A 22,540-nucleotide genomic window follows, 5' to 3' on the forward strand; every position below is an offset into this window, starting at 1 on the left:
CTTAGCAAGGTCTCTAAATGCTCCAAGTTCCAACACATGTCCTTTTCTCGTCAAGGTGTCCTGAAAATATAGTATCTGTCAATAACTTTATTGCGTCTTCTGTAGATTTATTAGCGCGAAAACCGAATTGCTTATCGGATAGTAAATTATTTTGGTCTATGAATTAAGACGTTTTTGGAAAAAAAAATCTAAACTTTTTGGGAATGAGCACAACAGAGAAATTGGTCTATACATAGTTACTACTTACTAGGATCTGATCTACTACCATTTTTGTAAACAGGCATAACAACTGCTGTTTTCCACATTGAAGGAAAAAATCCCTCTGTCAAACTCAGGTTGCAAAGTGAGTGGGAATAATGATATTACTTTTAATAGCTTTTAGTATTTTGTGAGTAATACTGTCTAAGCCCAGGCTTCGACGGAATTACTAACAATGTGTGCCCCAGGGCATTGTCCATTTTTAGGTTCTTCTTAATATAATCCACTTCACTTTCATCTGTTGGTTGGAAGAAGAGGGACTGTGTAGGTGAGTTGTTTATTTTAACTTTGGATGCCAGCGACTCTTCTTTTTCCTTATGAATTGTTAGTATTTTATTTGTGAGACTTTGTCCAACATTAGAAAAAAAAGGTGTTGCAATGATCAAGAGATTCCATTAAGTTAGGTTTAGTAACGGTAAGTTCTTCTGGATGTCTATTGATTGTATTTGTGTAAGTTATGTAACTAGCTAACATTGGATTGACGTCATCCGACCAATTGGTGTCCGTCAACTGCCTATGTCTCAATTTCTTTGATGGTACAAAAATATTATGATGACTACTATAAGATAGATAATATACAGAGTGCTAACTTTTTGTAATTTTCCTTTAAATTACTTAACAAATTTTCTAAAACCTGACGAAAAAACGAAAAAAAAAAAACAATGGATACTAATTCATCCATTCCCACCATCTTTTTGGTTTTATTTTAGAAATATATTAATATTTATTATAATTTCTCAAAACACAAACAATTTTACAAATTAAAATGTTTGACCTCCTTCCTTTTGCGCGAATTTATTTATTGCTGAATTTAATTGAATTAAATTACTTTTATTACGATGTTCATCACATAAAATATTATTATTTTTGGGAATTATATTGCGAATGCACATTTTACAACGAGCGTTATTCGTTTTTACTGTGCCAGAAAGATTTTCGGTGTTTGTACGTAGTAGGCAGACCGTAAGATTTTGTGATCAGTATATTGGGTGCATGTTTTTGTTATTACTTACTAAAAGTAAGTTCGTTGAAAGCAATCTCGATACGAAATTATTTTCGTATCGAGATTGCTTTCAACGAAAATTTACTACCACCGCCAAAAAAAATTCTTAATTTCTTTTTCTAGTAGTGAAGTCAGTATGAATAATTAATATGAAAATATCATCAGCACGAATTGTGTATTGCTAATGCAATATTGCAAGGCGTCTTAATATAGTGCTTGCTGAAATAAACATAACATTCCCGCAGTAGAATAGCAATTAGAGACGATGTAAATATAATAAAACGTTATGTGCTAACAAGTCCTTTTTCCTCATTCCATTCCATTAAAATCATTATGTTATTACAAACAATACTATCAGCGTAAGATTTTATGTGGATTATGTAACTAGCTGATTACAAAATTTTCCACATTTTCGGCATGTCATTAAATAATATGTTGTCACAGCGGCATACGATTTAATGATACAACCATTCAGTGCTTATTTATGTAGTAATAAGATGGATATTTTTTTAAGAAAAAGATAGACATAATGTATGCGACGTTATATACAATGTACGTCATTCATCATTGTCTGTAGATACGTGACTTGATAAACGAGCAACAAATCATTTTTAACGCCAGTTTTATTGTGAAACTCATTCTGGATCTTTTTTAAGAGGATACAACAGCGGCTAGAGAAATGAAAAAAAAGTACGTGTAATATCTATAGCTGTCTCCCTTACCTCAAGCCTATACCGCAGAACGCGATAGAGACAACTGCAGAAAATCCAGAAAATCAACGATTGGTTGTCCCCTGATTCCTTCTCCAAAACTTAACCGATTTAAGTACTTTTTTCATTAAAGATTAAAAAAAGGCTTGAGCTGTGTTCCTATGTTTTGCTTTTTTTGTATAATCTATCCAAATCTGTTTTCTGGACGTTTGAACACAGTGGAAAATCTGGCCATTTTTTTGGGTTTTTGAACGTTCATATCTTATTTAATAATTAAATTATGAAAAAAAAGAAAACATAGGGACATTGTATTAGTGGCCGTAGATATTCAGGAAAAAAATTATAACTCTACTAGCATTATCCAGGGAGGAAACAGGGGACAACGTTTGTATGGAAAAAATGGCGGTGTGGAATCCTCTTAAGTAAAGGGGTAAGTTATTACAAAGTTACTCCTAATTGGCGGTAACTGCAGCATGTTTAACCAAAGATGCGTCTGTACTTCATCAACTGTTGACCTTAGTCAGTAAACGAGAACGCGAACAACGATACCATCATTTTTGGTCATGTCACTAATGATACACTAATGGGAATTATAATAATAATATCTATAGACACTTCACACCACGTCAGTCTGGCCCCGTGGTAAGTACCTGAAGGACTTGTGTTACGGGTACCAGACAACGGAAATATATTTAATACTTTTATACTATATATAATATAATTAAGAATTTTATTATATGTTACACGTCATATTAAATACACATCCATGACCCAGGAAATTTGAAAACTTTTGTTCCGTCGGCGGGATTCAAACCCGCGATCCCCAGCTTGAGCTACCAACAGTCCACCAACTGAGCCACAGAAGTCGTCAAAATTATTCGAATGTTAACAAATAAGTACGAAATAAAAATTAATAAAATTAGCTAATATTATTTGTTAACAATCTTCCAAAAAGCCCGTTAGCCAGCAAGTACGTCCGTTTTATTAAGTAGTAGTAAGTACAGTGGCGCCCCGACTCGGCATGGCACCTGTAGGTACAGCAAAAACGCGCCAATCAGCGGTCGCCGAATATCGACTTTTGGGTGTTGCCAACATAACCATCACAAATATCTAAACATATTCGAAGCACGAGACTCCAGCGATCTCATATATGTGGTCCCAGAACTTCACAGTATCAAGATTGACGTGGTCGTTCAGGACCAGCTCCTCGCCAATGTCCAGCTGCTTCTTGCTGTTCTCGTCGTATGGTAGCCAGGTTACGCCCAGCGATGAGTCAGGGGTCGGGTTGCTGGAAGCAAGTAATAATATTTTAAAGAAGCGTTTAATTTCATTGAGGAACTTGGAAACTATAATATATTTTATAATACCGACATGACAGTTTTTTCAATGGTCTTATCGCCTTCACTGGTTGATTTAATGAGAAAACTGACAAAGATGATAATGTTTATTTTTTATTAGAACTAAAATAATTATTTCGCAATGAAATATGGAATTTTATAGTACACTTACCCGTACTTAGCGAAGTTGGCAAACAAAGCACAGGTTTGTCTGATCATTTTGTAGCTCTTGCCCTCCTTGTTGATGGGTAGATTTAGGAGTTTCGGATTGAACAAGTACAGCAAATCATCTAAATGCGCTGTGCCAGTCATACCAATGGTCTCCTTATGATTGCCGAAGACGTTCCTTTCGCTGAATACGGAGATATTGTACAGATAGTACTTCCCTTTCTGAGTCCTGCTCATCAGATCGATAAATTTGTGAACGAAGTGTATAAACGTCATATCCGTTGCATATTTTATAAAGTTCCTCATATTTTCTTTTCGGTGGAAAGTTTTCTTTCCGAAGTAATGTTGGATTATCATTTCCGCTATCGGCATTATTGTTGTCAGGGGCTTCTTGTATAAAATACGTTTGGGCACGAACATGTCTGGGTACTTTTCGTAATCCTCGCCCATTTTTTCCTTGAGGACTGTCAATCCCACGAGTGCTTCCTCATTGGTGTAGCCTAACATCGCGTCTACTTCATTAATATCTTTTCGCATTAGAAGCTTTAACGGTTCCTCGAGTAGAAAGGCCTCCTGACCCAAATTTTTTTCTACGACGGGCGTAAAGTGATACATTTTAAAGGGATTGTTCAGAATTACCTCAGATTTGGTAATGCAGGGGTTCGTGTGGACGAGCTTATCGACCGGTACGGACTGAAGAAACTTCAAAACTTCGTGTGGGTCCTCCGACTCACATCCCAGTTGCTTGGCTAGAGTAATCGCTCTCCTCTGAGGATTATAATTTAGACTCCAATCACATATAGGTACTCCACTCATAAGAATGGCTCTCTTGAACAAATTCTTAGACATAGGTGATAAAACGTGATAGCCAGTGGAAGCCCCACCCGCGCTTTCTCCGAATATGGTCACAGTGCTAGGATCACCACCGAAGCTGGCAATATTCTTCTGGACCCATCGCAATGCTGCCACCTGGTCTTTCATGCCCGCATTGCCTGGTGCCTCTGATATGTCCAAACAGAGGAATCCCAGGGCCTCTAACCTGTAGTTGATCGTGACGAGAACAACGTTCTCCTTGACAAGAAAATCGGGACCGTAGTAGTCATCATTTCCTGATCCAGATTTGTAGCCTCCTCCGTGGATGAATACCATTACAGGTAGGGGGGTTTTTGGAGCCACATTTGGTGTGTACACGTTCAGGTATAGACAGTCCTCGCTGCCGTCCATGAGGGAGCCGGAGAAGATGTCATATTGTGGGCATACTTTGCCGTGGGATGTGGCTTTCCTCACGCCTTCCCAGCTGCTCGGTGGCGCTGGAGCCTGAAATGACCAAAAGACCAGTTATTTAAATATACATAATTATCACTGCATCTAGCTTGTCAAAATTCCATTTTTATCATATTAATACTATTACTCTGAGATTTAATTCAAAATATTATGTAAATTGCTATTGTTTCCATTAATATTTTAATTTTTACTAAGCTGTAGTTTTACTAACCACGAATGTAGGTAACAAAATATCATAATAAATCAATGACATTTATTGTTCTATGGAAACGTCGGTTGATTCTTCGTTCTCATAAATTATTATTTTACTAGTACCAAATGTTAATTTAACTGCTGTATTACTTATTAGCTATCAAAAGTTGTTGTAAATTGTTACTATTAGGTGATATTCCATAGTTTTAATAACAAAATTACAGATTAAAATACCTACAGTATCAGATACACCTTCAATTCATTTTGATACTAGTATTATGCAAACAAAAACTTTAAGCTTTACACCAAATAAACGTGCCATTGTATATATTTTTTACTGTACGGTAGATATATCACATATTTTATTATTAGTATTATCTAAAGCCTTGGTGGCCTCTAAGATTTGCTTCTATATATTGAAAAGGCAGGAATAGTTGTAACGATAAATATGTTACATGCTTCTAGTAACATAAGAGTTAAGACTTCTTATTTCTATATCCTAACAAAATACATATCAGTATCTTTATAGTAACAAAAAGAATTACCTGAAATAACTTGCACACCGTGTAATTTAAGCAATTATTATCTTCTTGTTAATTTTAAAATAAGAAGAAACAATGGTTACTTACTACTTATTAGTTATTACTTTGAATTTATGAGCGTTTTTGAAATACTTTTATTTTGTTTGCATATTTTATAGAGTTACAATTGGAACCAGCTATAAGTATGATCACAATTTACTTCGTACCACAAATATTTATCTCTATTAATATGCTGGCCGATTCTGTATCGTACATTAGTGAGTTAATCACTGAGTTAGTAAAGAAACGGAGGAGTGAGCAACGGAAAGTCTCACTTTTGTATGCAAGTGAATACAAAAAGTGGCACTTTCGGTTACTCACTCCTCCGTTTCGTTACTAACTCAGTTATTAACTCACAAATGTACGATACAGAATCGGCCAGCGGGTCCCAAATTAGCTCTTGTCATAGAATTACAGGTTTTTTACAACTTCCGGTTTCATTTATCACATTCTTAACTGCCACTAGATTCTGTAAGAAAGTCAACTACCTTGCGAGTTATGAGTTGCTACCAAATAGTATGTTATGGTCAATGTGTATTAAAATAAGTGTCCTTGCTCTCAAATTCGTTCTCAACTTGATTGACCTTGATTTTGTGCGAGTTTCTTACGCCGGTTCTTTTCGCCGGGCTAGTTCCCGAACCGGTGGTGGTAGGGACCACTATAGTTTTGACGCGACGTTCAAAGGGGGTTATGATTATAATATGTATTATTATTATTGGTGTATTCCATCTAAATTCTTAATGTTGTAAAAATTTTGTAAGTATTTTAAATGAAGTTTTACAAAACATTTAAGCTAAAAGCTAAGGAAATATTATATTGTTGCACAATAATATTACTAGCTATTTGACCGAGCTTTGCTCGGTATTCGATAAAACACGAATAAAAAGAAATTTTCTAAAAATGATTCCTAGCTAGATCGATTTATCGCCCCCGAAACCCCCTATATACTAAATTTCATGAAAATCGTTGGAGCCGATTCCGAGATTCCAATTATATATACATATATATACAAGAATTGCTCGTTTAAAGATATAAGATTTGTTGTAGTGTTATTCTTAGTTTTAAGAATATAAATATGTATGTAGTCAGATATTTTTAGGAGTCAACGAAGCCTTAAATAAAATATGATAATATTATTTAATTATGACAAAGAATTTGTTACCACAGTAACAATATCTTGCTCTTGTAATAATTTATAGACAGCGTTCTGCGTTGCCATTTTAAAACTATAATTTTCCCGCTAGTAGCAAATACTTGGCGGCCAGTGTTTGGAACAAATGAGACTACCGAAAAGCCTGTTTTTAGGGTTCCCTAGTTTGGTCTCGGAACCCTTGTAGTCTAGAGCTAGTGGTAGAATGAATAAACTTTTCATGGATATGCGAACATCAGATATTTTGTTGTCTCGACGACTCTAGAATCGACGTCCAAAAAGAGTATACAGTGGGTGGCCAAATCATTATACTCAGTGTGAGTGATTTCAGTAAAAAAATTGTTGCCGTCTGAAAAACCAAAGTTCACCCAGACAATGCATGCTAAACGATTTGCGTTTGCTAAAATGCATATACAGTGTGTAACAAAAAGTAAAGAGTTCACTGTGAAAGTAGCAGCGCTGAAAGACGAATTTTTGTTTTCACTTTTGTATGGGCAAGGGCCCGAGCGTCACGAGTTTCCCCATATAGAAGTGAAAAAAAAATTGGTCTTTCAGCGCTGCTACTTTCACAGTGAACTCTCTACAAGGAACACGTACACACCCTAAAGTGTTATCACTTATTTTTGTTACATCCTGTATGCATTAGATTGAGGAATACTGGAAGAAGGAAAACATGTTATTTTAATTGCATTTTTTTATTATGAGGTTAAAGGCGTAACCTTTATATTGTGACTCAATTGATTCAGATCCTCTAGAATCTAGGACAATTCCCAGTTTGTGCACCGCAGGATGTAGCGAGTGTCCATGGGCGACGGTAGTTTTAGCATTCCATCAGGTTTTGTTTGCTCGTTTGCCCTCTTATTTTATATAAGTAAATAAGTATAAAAAAGGCGACTTGAAAGTTTTGATGAAAGCTGTGTTGTTGAACGAGTGAAACCTGCTTCGTCGGTAACGACATGGGGCGAGATTATCTCAAAGAGGAATGATCGACTACATTTGGTTGAAGGAGCCATGTGTCAAGGCCAATACACGTGAGTTTTGCAAACTCCTCTCCATCACCAGATGGCTGAATAGTATCCAGACGGCGCCTGCATGATTATGCAGGACTAACCTTACCATAACGGCAAGAAATTATTAACTATTTTAAAGATAACTATGTCACCTCTTAGACACAAAATTGTACTTTTCAAGTGAGTGCAATAATTATTTGGCCACCGACGGTATTTCTAATTTTAAATAAAATAATTAATTGATTTCTTAGCTTAGGAATTATATAGCATAAGTCATAACTCGTAGAATGCGCATAGAAAATTGACATTATGTATGGCTACGGATTCCTATTCTATGGACTGGCACGCACTTGACCGGTTTTTACTATTGTATTTAAAACTACAAATACCTATATATTTATCACCATTATAGATAAGTTAATGACTGATTACAATGATAATAACAACAATAAATAAATTATAATAATACAACACTGGATAAATAACATAATATTATACTGATACTAGATGTTCTCTTTTTATGTAATAAGGGGGCAAACGAGCAAGCGGGTCACCTGATGGAAAGCAACTTCCGTCGTCCATGGCCACTCGCAGCATCAGAAGAGCTGCAGGTGTGCATTGCCGGCCTTTTAAGAGGGAATAGGGGAGGGTAAGGAAGGGAATAGGGAAGGGCAGGGAAGGCGATTGGGCTTCCGGTAAACTCACTCACTCGTCGTGAAACAGCGCGAGCGCTTGTGTTTCACGCCGGTTTTCTGTGAGCCCACAGTATTTCTCCTGTCGAGCCGACCCATTCGTGCCGAAGCATGGCTCTCCCACGTCTATTTAATATTTAATAACAATATTAAAATAAAATATAAAATTAAGGGGGGCTCCCATACAAAAAACTCAATTTTTGGACTAATTTTGTTCTATAATGGTACGGAACCCTTCGTGCGCGAGTCCGACTCGCACTTGGCCGATTATTTTACATTTTCCTCTGTATCTTCGCTCCTATTGGTTTTAGCGTGATAATATATATAACTCATAGTCTTTCTCGATAAATGGGATATCAAACATTGAAATAATTATTTTTCAAATCGGACCAGTTGTTACTGAGATTAATTAGCTCGTTCAAACAAACAAATAAACTCTTTAGTTTTTATAATAATATTATTATTTATAGTAATAATTATTATAGATACTGTTGTTATGTATTGGTTATTTAGAAAGTAAAGTTTAGCTTCCTGGAAACTCTTACGTTTTTTGTAAAATATATAATTGTAAACATGGAATCTAAATTTTTCTTTTTCTTTCTCGTGTGGCAACATTTGTGACAATACGCCAAATTGTATCTCCCGATTAAAAAATTGTAATAAAATTATTTATATTGATAATTCGTGTTAAAATTGTTTGTAAAACTAATGCTTAGTGTGTAAACTTCAAGAAAAAATAATAATTTTATTAGATAATGAACTTTAATGTGGACTTCCAAGGAGTTCTAAAGTGACAGCTGACGGCAAGCTAACGAACTTTACGAAATCAAAGTGGATGAATTTTGTTCCTGATATTCTGCAAAAACCCGGGGAGTATAGTGTTTTATTCACATACTAATACACTTTCTGCTCAATATTATATGATATTGACACCTAACACTTCACAAAACTTATCCTGAGTCACTTACAAACAAGGTTTACATTGGCTTTGTAAGTTCTCTCTTAGCTTAACGTTTGTGGAAGCTAAAAAGATGATGGACATACTCTAGCCGACTCATATACCATAATCCGTGTTAGCTACTATCATAATTTTACTGCTCTTATAACAAATTTCGTATATAAGTCTATGTAAGTACATTTATTAACTAAAACAAATTACCAATCTTTTCATCGTCACTCTCTTGGTTTAACTGATGTTAAAGCAAAGCAGATGATAAAAAGAAAAAAAAAACAATACTTACATACTCTGAAACACTTACAATATAGTATATTAAAACAGTATAACTAACATACTCTGTCATTCTCAAATTTGTTCAATTAAAATATAATTTTGTTTTACAAAATATTTCAGTACAGTATACACAGATTTCAGTCACTACTTTAATCTGTCTATTCTGTCTTTCCTGATCCTTTTCTCTCATTTTACATAACTTTCTTTTCATCTCTTCATTTTGCTACATTAATTTCAACTGTTTCCTGTGTACATACTGTACAACTGAAACAAAATTTGGGGCTGACAACTTATAATTGTGCAGAAGGTGCGCTTACACTTTATATTTTCACCCCGTTAAATAATATCTGTTTTCAGTTTCAGATATCAGGAACAAATAAATTAGCAAAATGATGACACGTTCTAATGTAGCCCGCCGGACAGAAGAACAACTCCGAGTTGCTCTCCAGGAGCTAAAGGACTCAAAGGAGCAATGTCAACGGCTACTTACTGAACGCGATGAGAATGAACAGGAAATGCTTTTAATTTTGCAAAAAAATGCTGATTTAAAATTAGAACTTAACAAATTAAGTCAACAATATGAAGTTACCTGTGAGCGTAACATTGAACTACAAAGTGTTGTGGACAGTTTTGACAATTGCCGAGTGGAATATGAACAATGCCTAGAGGACACTTGTAATATTAAAAAGAAGCTTCAGGATGCTCAGGAATATATTAAGTCCCTAGAGTGTGAACTTAATTCAAAAAAATTTGAAAAAACACAAAGTTTATATGATGAACTTCTGGGAAGTGTAAAGGACCTTTCAAAAAATAACTTAACTACCATTGACTTGACTGGTGATGACACAATAACGACTTGTCACACCATGAACAGTAAAAAGAAGATAAAAAAATATGTTAAAGTTAAAAAATGTATTAGAAAAACTGAAGAATTGCTACAAAAAAACCGAAAAATTATGAAGCAGCTTAAAAATTTATCAAAAAATAAACAAATAGTTAAAGATCAATTATTAAGCTGCTGTGAAGAGTTGGAACATACTAGGCTTAGCTACGAGGCTGATGTATGTAGCCTTCAGTCTGAAATTACAGAACTACATAGTTCCCTAACACAAATAAAAATTAAATATGAATTAGCGCAAAAAGAAATTGTCTGTCATATATCGGCTATGGATGGTTTAATAGAAATGGGACGCTACAATGAGGAACGAGTAAACTCTTTGCTCAATAACTGTCAGTGTCTCAGAAATGTAAATCATTCACAGCATGATCTTGACATTTCAGTTACCTGTTCAGAGGTAAAGGCTCATACTGAACCCTCAAAAAATAATTATAATAGGACCAACGCCCCAGTTAATATATACTGTGATGAAATAGGACATAGCGTTAGTGTACTTATGAATAAATTAAGTGTGGGTCAGCAAGTAATTAGCACTTGTTTGCCCGGGGCATCATTTGAACAAGTAATTAGCCGGGCAATAAATTCTGCTTGCTGTCCCAACACAACCATAGTTATCTTAGTCGGGAGAAGGGGAAAGATAAACAAAAAACAAATGACAGATTATATTAATACATTAAGTAGAAAAGAAAACGTTAGTCGACTTATTTTGTTTACCTTTCCTTATATAAAGAAATTGCCACACGAGAGTAAGGAAAATTATATTAGGTTTAAGCTGAACAGCCTACTATGTAGTGCAACAAATCAAAATTGTTTGGTATTAAGTAATACCTTACCACAAATAGATGTGGTGGACATTAATAATATTTTCAATTCTAGATTAGGTAATTTGACATATGATAAGTATTTCTTATCTAATTTTTTAACTCGACATTTAGCTAAATGGCTATACAATTTTATAGTTTTAAGACAAGCCAAAAAATTGGCTAAGCCGACCACTGCTTTTATTGAGCAGTGTTCTTATTCTAATCAATATATAACTGAGAGCTTGGAATATGTTCCAAATAATTTAAATTAGATTCTAGGACAACAGAGGCACACTCTAGCAGTATATTATTAAACAAAAATAATAATACTAATGCCTACCACCAACAACCTAGTAAGATTTCTACACAAAATTGTAATTTTAATATAAACTTGGTGCATCAGAACTTACAGGGAAAAATAGGAAAAGAATTAGAAATTGAGTTATTTTTAAATGAATGTAACATTGACATTTTGTGTGTATCAGAACATTGGTTAAAAAATTATGAATTGTCATTTAATTATTCTGATCATCAGCTAGCAAGTTCGTTCAGTCGAGAGAATGCTATTAGGGGTGGCTCCTTAATATTGATTAAGAAAAAACTTAAATTTAAAGAACGTAAGGATATTGTTAGACTGTCAACTGAACGAATTGCTGAGTTAGCCTGTATCGAGCTGAGCCACCTTATTATTGTAAGCGTATACAGACCTCCATCCGGCTTATATGATTCTTTTGAACAAATAATGGAGCAAGTGTTAACAAAAGTGTGTGCATCTAACAAAAAGATTATAGTATGTGGTGATTTCAATATTAATTTACTAGACTTAAACTCCACCACTGTTAGATTCACATCATTGTTCAAATCGTATAACCTTATTAATTTATTCAACGAGCCGACAAGAATTTGTGATACAACTGCGACTTGCATAGATAATATTTTCACCAACATAACTCCCTATAGGAAGGAAATAATTAATGTATTAAGCTCTGATCACTGTGGACAGCTAGCTTCATTTAATATAAATTGTGATACTAATTTAAAAGAAAAAATTGAATATATACCTATAAATACAAAACGTATTGAGAAATTTAGAAGTAAATTATCATCAAGTTTTGAGAAGTTGAATGTATCAAATGATCCAGATAAAGCGTTTAACAATTTATTCAATAGAGTAAATCAGCAATATAACGCTGTATTTACTTCTAAAACGGTCAGTTTGAATAATAAAAGAAATAATTTTAAAAAATGGGCAACTGCAGGTATTATTGTAAGTAGACAAAAATTATATGATTTGTATAACGAGAAAACTATAAACCGGAGTGAAGCTTTTAAATTGTACGTCAAGAAATACTCAAAAACTTTTAAAAAGGCCTGTCAAGCAGCAAAGGCACTTCAAATTAAAGAGAAAATTAGAGACTCTAAAAATAAAGTGAAAACCACCTGGAAAATAATTGCGGATGAGACTGGAAAAGTCGCCTGTCGTAACTCTAAATTTGAACTTTTAATTAATAATAAAAAAATCAATTCTGATCTTGAGGTTGCGACAGTCTTTGAGAAGTTTTTTGCAGACATTCCAATCTCAACTACAAAGAACTTAAATTCATCACCTACAGTTGCAGAAAAAATACTTAGAGAACATGTCAAGGAATGTGATGTCAATTTTATTTTTAGAGATATTGACTCCAGAGATATTATCAAGACTTTCAAATCAATCAATATTAAAAGTACCACTGATCTCTGGGGTATGTCCACAAAAATTATAAAATCAGTAATTGACATCATTGCCCCTTACCTAGCTTTAGTTTTTAATAATTGTATCGAAAGTGGTGTGTTCCCAGACTTAATGAAGCACAGCAAGGTGATGCCTCTATTTAAAGCTGGGAAGAAATCAGACCCAGCCAACTATAGACCAATATCCATATTGCCGACTATAAGTAAAATCTTTGAAAAAATAATTCTAAATCAATTACTTGCTCATTTTAACTCAAATAATTTATTACATAATAATCAATTTGGTTTTACTAAAGGTCGGTCTACAACAGATGCAGGCATTAGTCTTCTGTGTAGTATTTTTGAAGCTTGGGAGGAGTCGCAGGATGCACTTGGTATTTTCTGCGATCTCTCTAAAGCATTTGACTGTGTGGAGTATGATACTCTAATAAGAAAACTACACCATTATGGTGTAAGGGGCCCGGCACTTAAACTTCTTAAATCTTACCTTACAAATAGAACGCAGAGGGTGGAAGTTAACTCCATAAGGTCTAATGGAACCAAAATAAAACTAGGTGTGCCACAAGGGTCCATTTTAGGGCCTTTTCTTTTTCTCATCTATATAAATGATTTACCTTATCTTGTTAAAGATAAGCATGAGATAGTACTTTTTGCTGATGACACTTCACTAATTTTTAATGTGAAGAGGCGACAATTTAATTATGACGAGGTAAATAGTGCTCTCTCAAAAATAGTACATTGGTTTAATGCTAATAATTTACTTTTGAACTCTAATAAAACAAAATGTTTAAAATTTATCTTGCCAAATGTTAGGCAAGTACAAACCAATGTACTATTAAATGATGAGAAAATGAATTTAGTAGACACCACCGTATTCCTAGGCATAACGCTGGATTGTAAGTTACAATGGGGTCCACATATTGCGAAACTGGCAGATAAGCTTAGTTCTGCAGCATATGCTGTTAAAAAAATTCGTGAAATCACTGATGTAGAGACCGCGCGATTAGTTTACTTTAGCTACTTTCATAGCATAATGTCTTACGGCATCCTCTTGTGGGGAAACGCGGCGGACATTAATACAATATTTGTGCTGCAGAAGCGAGCTATTCGTTCTATTTATAAGATGTCGTCTTTGGAATCTCTAAGAGAAAAATTTAAAGAAATAAGAATTCTGACCGTCACATCTCAATACATTTTGGAAAATCTCTTATATGTTAGAAAGAACATAAATATTTTCAAAAAGAAAAGTGATAATCATAATGTAAATACTAGAAATAAGAACAAGTTAGCAATAACAATGTTCAGACTAGCCAAAATAAGCAAATCCTTTAAAGGCCAATGTATACGCCTATACAATAAAATCCCAGAAAATGTTCAAAATCTACCTTTAAACAAATTTAAAAAAGCAGTTAAAGAACGTTTGTGTGCTAAAGCGTATTATAAAGTCAATGATTTCTTCGAGGACAGCACACCTTGGGAATAGGGTGGCTCCATGCAGGTTACTTTTCTTTTAATTTTGTTACATAGCTGTAAGCCATAACATTGTAATTTTCCATTTTTTTTTGCAAAAGATGGCCCCGTGCGAGTTTCTTACGCCGGTTCTTCTCGGCGGGGTAGTTCCCGAACCGGTGGTAGGCAACGTAGTTTCTTCGTTCGACTTTCAAAAAGTGTATCATGATACCCATTTTGAATAAAAAGATATTTTATTTATTTTATTTTATTTTACTGCAGCGAGACGCGATATAAATAACTTAACTGTAATTAAATGAGGATTTTGACATATTAAGCCCCACACATTATCAGCCAAACAAATCATCAAATTGAAGTTTGACCATCATTAAATGTCTATGAGTGCGTCCGTAAATAATAATAGGCCGGCCACCGTCACCGAAACCGGTGTGGGACACCGGTTTCGGTGACGGTGGCCGGGTTCATTGAAACCAGGCCAGCTACGCAGGAGTAATTTTATAGTGCCCAAGTGTGTGCGCAGTACACAAGAGCACTCGCTATTCCTTTACTCTCATAACCCAGTGGGACGGAAGACCGACACGACTGGCGAGAGATTCGGCGCAGGACCGACTTTTTACATGCCCATCCGACGCATGGATCATCTTACTTGTCAGACAATCAGGCGATCAGCCTGCATTGTCTTAACCAAACTTGAAATTTACATGTTTCCAACGCGGGAATCGAACCCACGACCTCCGAGTCAAGAGCCGCGCTCTACACCACTAGACCACGGAGGCGCGTAAATAATGAACTCTGAAGCAGCTACAATTATTTTGTACTCGTAGTAAGTAAGTACTAATATTTTAGAAAGAATTCGATGTCACAGAAAACCATCCATGCTTTTCCTGTAAAACACAAAAGAAACGGCGTCCCATATACGCTTTTAACACAAAACTTTACTTACTGTGAACCTAAGTTCCCCTAAGGGCGGTTTCGCGTAGGGAATTCCCTTGAAGCTGTAGTAGCGGCCATCTGCAGTCACCAGAGGCAGTTCCTCCCCCTCTAGCCAGCCCTGCTCCACGTGGACCTTCACCATTGTCGAGAAAAAACAAAAAAAAAAAACAACACAAGTCAGGCGACTGCCGTGTATGAAACTTGTGCGCCGACTGATTTAATGTGTGTTGTGTGATTTCGTTATCGCGTTATCATAAGCATGAATGATCGATAGTCAAGTTTAAGACTCACGAGTCGCGGACTCACGACTAATAGTTATTTGTGGCAGCTAATTGAACCGTTAAAAAACACAGTTTTTATTTACTCAAATGCCTAGTAGAGCCGTTTCGTTCTCATGGCTAATAGCGGGCTTACATTATTTTAATCTAGTGATCTATCTTATCCAGCCCTGGATACTAGGAATAATGTAAACGGTAAACGGGCTCTAGAATGCAACATGCAGCATGCAACTCGGAAAGGGATCGTCACCGTATCGCCTTCGCCTCGCCGTCAACCAGGCGTCAATTTTTTTGTTGTATATAAATGTTTATTGTTGTTTAGATCCAAATAATTTAAACAATACTGTACTAATATATTAAGTATTTTTTTTTATAAAGTAATCATAATATTTTATATAATAAAAATATCTGTGATGTTTAAATGCGAGCTGCGAGCACAACAATGTATGCAGATGTAATCTTTTAAGGAATTAATAAAGGCTTTTTTATTATTTATTATTATTAATTATGTAAAGCAGGTAGATGATTAAAATATATTTGTTTATTACTATTTACCTGCTTAACCTAAATATAATCATTCAAGGTATTTATTTATGTATCTTTTTTAATAGCTAGGTAGAGTAGGGTGTAGTAGGGCGCCGTGACAAAATATTCAACGTGTAACAGCGCCGCAGCCTGCAAAAGATTGGGAACCTCTGCCATAGAGTAAATATACATTAGTTTTGTTACACCTTTTTTTACATAATTAATATTATGATTTAAATTTATAATATTTGTGGCCTTAAAAATTTATGACCACAAATATTATAAATTTAAGTTAAACTCAGGCCTTTTTTTCTCTATTCCGCTAGGTATATTAACTAATATACCTAGCGGAATAGAGAAAAAAAGGCCTGAGCAAGAAAGATGTCACTATCAGTAACACCGCGTGGTAAAAAGAGACGTGTGATATATGACAGCAGCACTCTTTTTTGACGTCCAGTCGGCACGTGCCACACGTTGACAATTTGATCTCATAGAATTCATGTTCAATCATGCTTGTGTAAGTGTATACGTTCACATATTTTTCACACAGATGAAAACCAATTTTGGTTACGTTTTACAGCTCGAGATTGTTGCTCTATTCCGCTAGGTATATTAACTTTATGTTTGTAGTTTCGGATAATGATGAAGGATCAACTCACGGCGCCCCTCTTGCCTTTCCACGGCGCACCAGGGTGCCGCGGCGCACATTTTGGGAATCCCTGCTCTATGGTGATAATAATATAGGGTGCATGTGTGTCTCTTATATAGAATTCACTGTGAAAATAGCAGCGCTGAAGGAGCAAATTTTTTTTGTGATTTGTATGGGCAAGCGCCCCGCGTCATTAATTTTACCATACAAAGGTGAAAAAAAAAGTTACTTTTTCAACGCTGCGGAGATAATAATATCTTTCTTAGTCTATGATAATATTATGTAAAACAAATGACATATACATACTGTATAACCTCTACACCCAAAAATAAACTCTTCTAGTGTAGTCGAGGAAAATCAAAGAACCAAAATTTAAAAATTTAAAAATATTATATTATGTAAAGTAGTAATTAATCATAAACAAAAACTTTACTCCGGCTTGTCTGTAAGAGTTTTTTTGCTAAATGAATTGCAAAAATATAATATTATCAGCTATTTTATAACTTGCTGGCCTTGAATGATGGCCTTGCTGGCTTTGAAAAATTCAGTACGAGTATGTTAGCGATGCGTGTTCTTTTATTTTCAAAATACAGAATAAGTTCTATACGTGTGAAATCTATCTTTTGAATAGGGAATAATACGCAAAGGATGGAGCAGAGGGCGTTACTAGCTACTAGTACACACAGTACATATTCCGACCAAAATCATATCAGAATCATAACAAACGGAAACGTTGTCAAACGTCGAACAAAACTTTTCGTTTACTGTCTGCGCTGGTGCTAGCTGCCTCTAGTGTGAAAACATTGCAGTTATATCCCATTATCTTATCTTATATCTTTAAACGAACAATTCTTGTATATATATGTATAATTGGAATCTCGGAATCGGCTCCAATGATTTTCGTGAAATTTAGTATATAGGGGGTTTCGGAGGCGATAAATCGATCTAGCTGGGAATCATTTTTAGAAAATGTCATTTTATTCGTGTTTTACCGAATACCGAGCAAAGCTCGGTCAAATAGCTAGTGTAGTTTTACATATATAGAGATGGAATTAAATTATCAGAACGATTTATAAAATTTCGCATGAAGTTTTGAGAAAAAAGACTATAGGAATAAGTACGTTAAATATTTTCACGTGAAATTCACATGTAGGGATTGCAAGAATATCTAATTTATTGTAACATTAGAATTTTTAACATATTTTTTGAATTTTTATGAATATTACGACATACTTAATTCCATTTTTACATATTCATTAAGTACTTACTACTTCTAGCCATAAGTTATTTTTACATCCGTCACCTTAATTATGTGAACTTAAGAATGTTCTAAAGCGTGGATGATTTTGTCAGGACCTATAGGAGTATGAAATATGGATGCAAAGCGGCAGAAACTCTCAAGGGAACATTAAGATAGAAATAAAGAAATAATGCTTTATTCGTACATTAAGGCAATGCACACTAAAAATAAACGAACAATATAAATAAAAAAATTATAACATTAAAATAATATAATACATCATAAAATCATACTAATATTATAAATGCAAAAGTCCGTTTGTTTGTTACCTTTTCACGCCCAAACCGCTAAACCGATTTTACTGAATGTTATGGAGATACTTTGTGCCCCGGAAAAGGACAAAGGATACTTTTTACCGCGGAAAATCTATGGTCCCCGCACGATAAACGATTTTTGGCGAATCGGAGTTGTGGGCGTCATCTGATATCTAGACTCTAGTACTTAAATAATATTATAATTTAATACATTAGCTATTTGGTATTGTATATTAACCACACACCAGCATTAATTGGCGTTTTTCTATTAGCCGGGTATAGAGTTACAAGTTTTGATATTGATACGCGTCGACTGAATACTGATACTTATGCCTGTTAATTACATTTTTAAACTTTTTTTTTCAAACAAAAACAACTTATAAAATGAGAAAATTAATGCTAAGTGCATGGTAAAGGTATAATTTGGTATAAATATAAATATTAAATAAATAGGTATACATATTAATATATTTATTTTTCCTGCATATTACAACAAATTCAAGACATAAAGTTTTCATTATGGTAATTGTACACAGTCTGCATACTATACCTTGTTCATTATAATAAATTATGTGACATCATCCAGAAAATCATCATCATCATCTATAACTACTCCTGAAAATTGGTAATAAATACTTATATTTAAAAAGTTGAGAAATCTTTATCTATCCTAATGTCATTTTAGGTGTAGGAGCCGTAAGATTTTCCACTCTCTTGGTAAATTTTATCCCAGAATTGTACGGCATCTGTATCAAGAGATCGCTTTAAAGTAAGATCTTCTGCGATATCCAAACATGTTTTATTTTCTTCATCGTATTCAGGCCAGAGCACTCCCAAAGAAGAATCTGGAGTCGGATTTCTGTAATGATTATGTTATAATATCACTTTTTAGGTAAAAAAACAATATGTGGAAGCCAAGGACACATAATTATTTAATTTGATTTACACACATTTAATGTAACTTTTAATGATGTACTTAAATTCTAAATTACGTTCTTTATAACCATACTTTCATAACACTTACCCACTCTTAGCGAAGTTAGTAAATAGCATACATATGTTTCTTATAACTTTGCAGCTTTGATCATTCGCACTTACTATTGGTAAATCGTAGATTTTTGAATGAAATAGATACATGAGATCATCGAAGTGTGCAGCGCCGGTTATATTATGCTTCTCCTTTTGGTTCCCAAATATATTTCTTTCTGTGTATCCAGAGAATTGATAGAAATAGCATTTGGCGTTGGTATTCATAAATAGACCAAGTAACTTATGAATATGATATTTGAAAGTAATATCACTTAAGTATTTAGTAAAGTTAATATTATTTAATGACTTTCCATCAAAATAATAGTCGATAATCTTTTCTGCCAAACGTAACACCTCTTTTGGAGATTTTTCGTACGTCATAGATCTCGGTACAAAAAGTTCTGGGTACTTTTTGTATTTAGCGAGCAAAGAATCTCCGTAAATCGCTAGGCCTGCTATACTTTCGTCGGCCGTATATCCTGCTATGATATCATCCACATTGACGTTACCAGAGAGGAATATTCTCACTGGGTCTTCCGTTAAAAAACCATTTTGACCCAAATCTTTCTCCACGACAGGAACTAAGTGGCACATTTTAAAAAAACTCATGTTCTCTTCTAATCCAAGAATGCAAGCATTACTTTCAAGCATTTCATCTATCGGCATCTCTTTCAAGAAGCTGAACAGAGCTGTAGGATCATTTGTGGTACACCCTAGTTTACTTCCAAGCGCGAGTGCTCGTTTTTGCGGAAAGAATGGTAATGTTATATCACTAAAAGGCGAATCACTCATTATTATCGCCTTTCGGAATAAGTCTTTCGACATCGGTGATAGCGTGTGCAAAGCGACGCAAGCGGAACCCACACTGTCCCCGAATAATGTTACATTAGTTGGGTCTCCTCCAAATTTGGCAATGTTTCTGTTCACCCACTTCAAAGCTGCCACCTGATCCTTCAGACCAGCGTTTCCCGGCACTTCTGGGATGTCTAGACACAGAAATCCTATTATTCCCACCCTGTAGTTCAGCGTAACGAAAATTACATTATCTCTGACCAAAAAATCTGGACCGTACATTTCGGAATTTCCCGATCCAGAGATGAGCCCACCACCATGAATGAAGACCATCACAGCTAAGGGTTTAGATGGTGTCAGATCTGGGGAGTAAACGTTGAGGTACAAGCAATCTTCACTGCCACCTTCAACGATTTTACCACTAAATAAATCCTTCTGAGAGCAGATAGGACCGTGACTAGTCGCCTGTCTCACACCTTCCCATTTCGTCGGTGGTTTCGGTTCCTGAAACGTGGTATTCATTACATTATCATGAGGATTTTTTTTATGAAATAAGGGGACAAACGAGCAAACGAATCACCTGATGGAAAGCAACTTCCGTCACCCATGGACATTCGCAGCATCAGAAGAGCTGCAGGTGCGTTGCCGGCCTTTTAAGAGGGAATAGGGTAATAGGGGAGGGTGGGAATGGGAAGGGAATAGGGGAGGGTAAGGAAGAAAATAGTGTAGGGGATTGGGCCTCCGGTAAACTCACTCACTCGGCGAAACACAGCGCCAGCGCTGTTTCACGCCGGTTTTCTGTGAGAACGTGGCATTTTTCCGGTCGAGCCGGCCCATTCGTGCCGAAGCATGGCTCTCCCACGTATAAAATATTACAAAATTTTGAAATCAAATCAAATCTTGTGCTTTCGACAATAAAGATTTACCTTGAACCTACGTTCTCCCAAGGGTGGCTGGGCGTAGGGTATGCCCTTGAAGCTGTAGTAGAAGCCGTCTAACGTCACCAAAGGCAACATCTCTCCCTCCAACCACCCCTGTTCCACATGAACCTTCACCATTTTCTTCAACAGAAAGTTCTTGCTCGTAATGAACGAAGCTTATTATGGATTTGTATTTTATATGAGCAAAAACAATTACCTTTAGTGGTGCATTATTTTTATGTGCTATTCGTTTTTATGATTTTGGTTAATGACTTTCAATAGTATGCGGCAAGTTTTGTATTTAGTAAAAGTGCTGGCGTGGCAAACGACGTTATTGGAGTTTTTACGACCGGTGTAAATGATTTAAACCTTTTCATCAAACGGGTGTGACTTTTTAAGACCTAAATAAAAGCATGTACTAGGTATCCTATGTAGAATTAATGAGTCTTGATGTGACGTGTATACTTTTCTGTTGCTACATTAACAAAGATTTCTGCTTGGACAAAGCTGCAGGCGTTTACTATAACAGTAGTATTTAACTTTAATTTGTTAATCACTATTGTCTTATTAGTAGTAGTAACTACCTGCAATCACAGTTTTATTAATAACCATTAATTATGTTATTAGGCTCTCATAAAACATTGTGAATATACATATTTTAAATCTGCTTCGTCAGGTGATTCTATAACAACTTCATATTTTTTATTAATATAGAGTTTAATGAATGTTTATACTACGACGATCTAATAGCAACTTTTGGTAATCTTCTTTTCATATTATTATTTATAATTCTAATAAAATGACGTGTACAATAGCAATAATACCACACTACCTACTATTAATATATATTTTAGTCTTGACATAATTTATTATGTCGCCATTTTATGAGACATTTTTGGAAACAACCTTGTTCTGATACGCCCAAACAACAAGACAGCTCTTTGATTTGTACGGATTCCCTGAAATTGAAATTAATTATCAAAGTACAAACATAATGAATAAATACATTAAAATCTTTCATGATTTTTGTATACTTATTACTTATTATCATTTCAATAATTTTAATATTTGGCAAAATTTATCGTGAAATCATACTCTTTTGTACCTATTTTAAGCTCAGTAATTAAGGTTTCCTGTGAGTATTTTAAAATATTTTAAAACTACGAAAAGGCAAAATATATTCAACATTACACTGATTTTCCCCGAAAAAGGGAAATTGTGCCAAATTGTAAAATGTCAAAACGTCATAGCAACTACCAAAACGCGAAGTTTGTAGCGAGCTGATGAGTTTAGTTGGGAGTAATTACACGAGTGACGTCAGACGTGCTTCCCGTGAAAGTAT

General features: G+C 34.9%; 2 protein-coding genes across 3 annotated transcripts in view; one reads left to right on the forward strand and one right to left on the reverse strand.

Annotated features, from left to right (window-relative positions):
• LOC121733963 overlaps window positions 1–22,540 on the forward strand; it is a 220,587-nt gene that overhangs the window by 78,415 nt on the left and 119,632 nt on the right. The window lies entirely within an intron of this gene.
• LOC121733976 (esterase B1-like) lies at window positions 2,932–21,336 on the reverse strand. Of its 2 annotated transcripts, none has more exons than XM_042124390.1 (3): window positions 15,462–15,646; window positions 3,481–4,793; window positions 2,932–3,259 (listed from the first exon to the last, which is right to left on the reverse strand). In XM_042124390.1, the coding sequence occupies exons 1-3, from the start codon at window positions 15,591–15,593 to the stop codon at window positions 3,082–3,084; spliced, it is 1,623 nt and encodes a 540-aa protein (XP_041980324.1). In that variant the 5' UTR covers window positions 15,594–15,646; the 3' UTR covers window positions 2,932–3,081. The 2 variants fall into 2 exon arrangements, with proteins under 2 accessions (XP_041980324.1, XP_041980325.1); XM_042124391.1 differs by lacking the exons at window positions 2,932–3,259; window positions 3,481–4,793; window positions 15,462–15,646 and adding exons at window positions 19,074–19,316; window positions 19,482–20,782; window positions 21,205–21,336.

The sequence above is a fragment of the Aricia agestis genome, chromosome 14, assembly GCF_905147365.1.
Source record: "Aricia agestis chromosome 14, ilAriAges1.1, whole genome shotgun sequence".
Classification (NCBI taxonomy): Eukaryota; Metazoa; Arthropoda; class Insecta; order Lepidoptera; family Lycaenidae; genus Aricia; species Aricia agestis.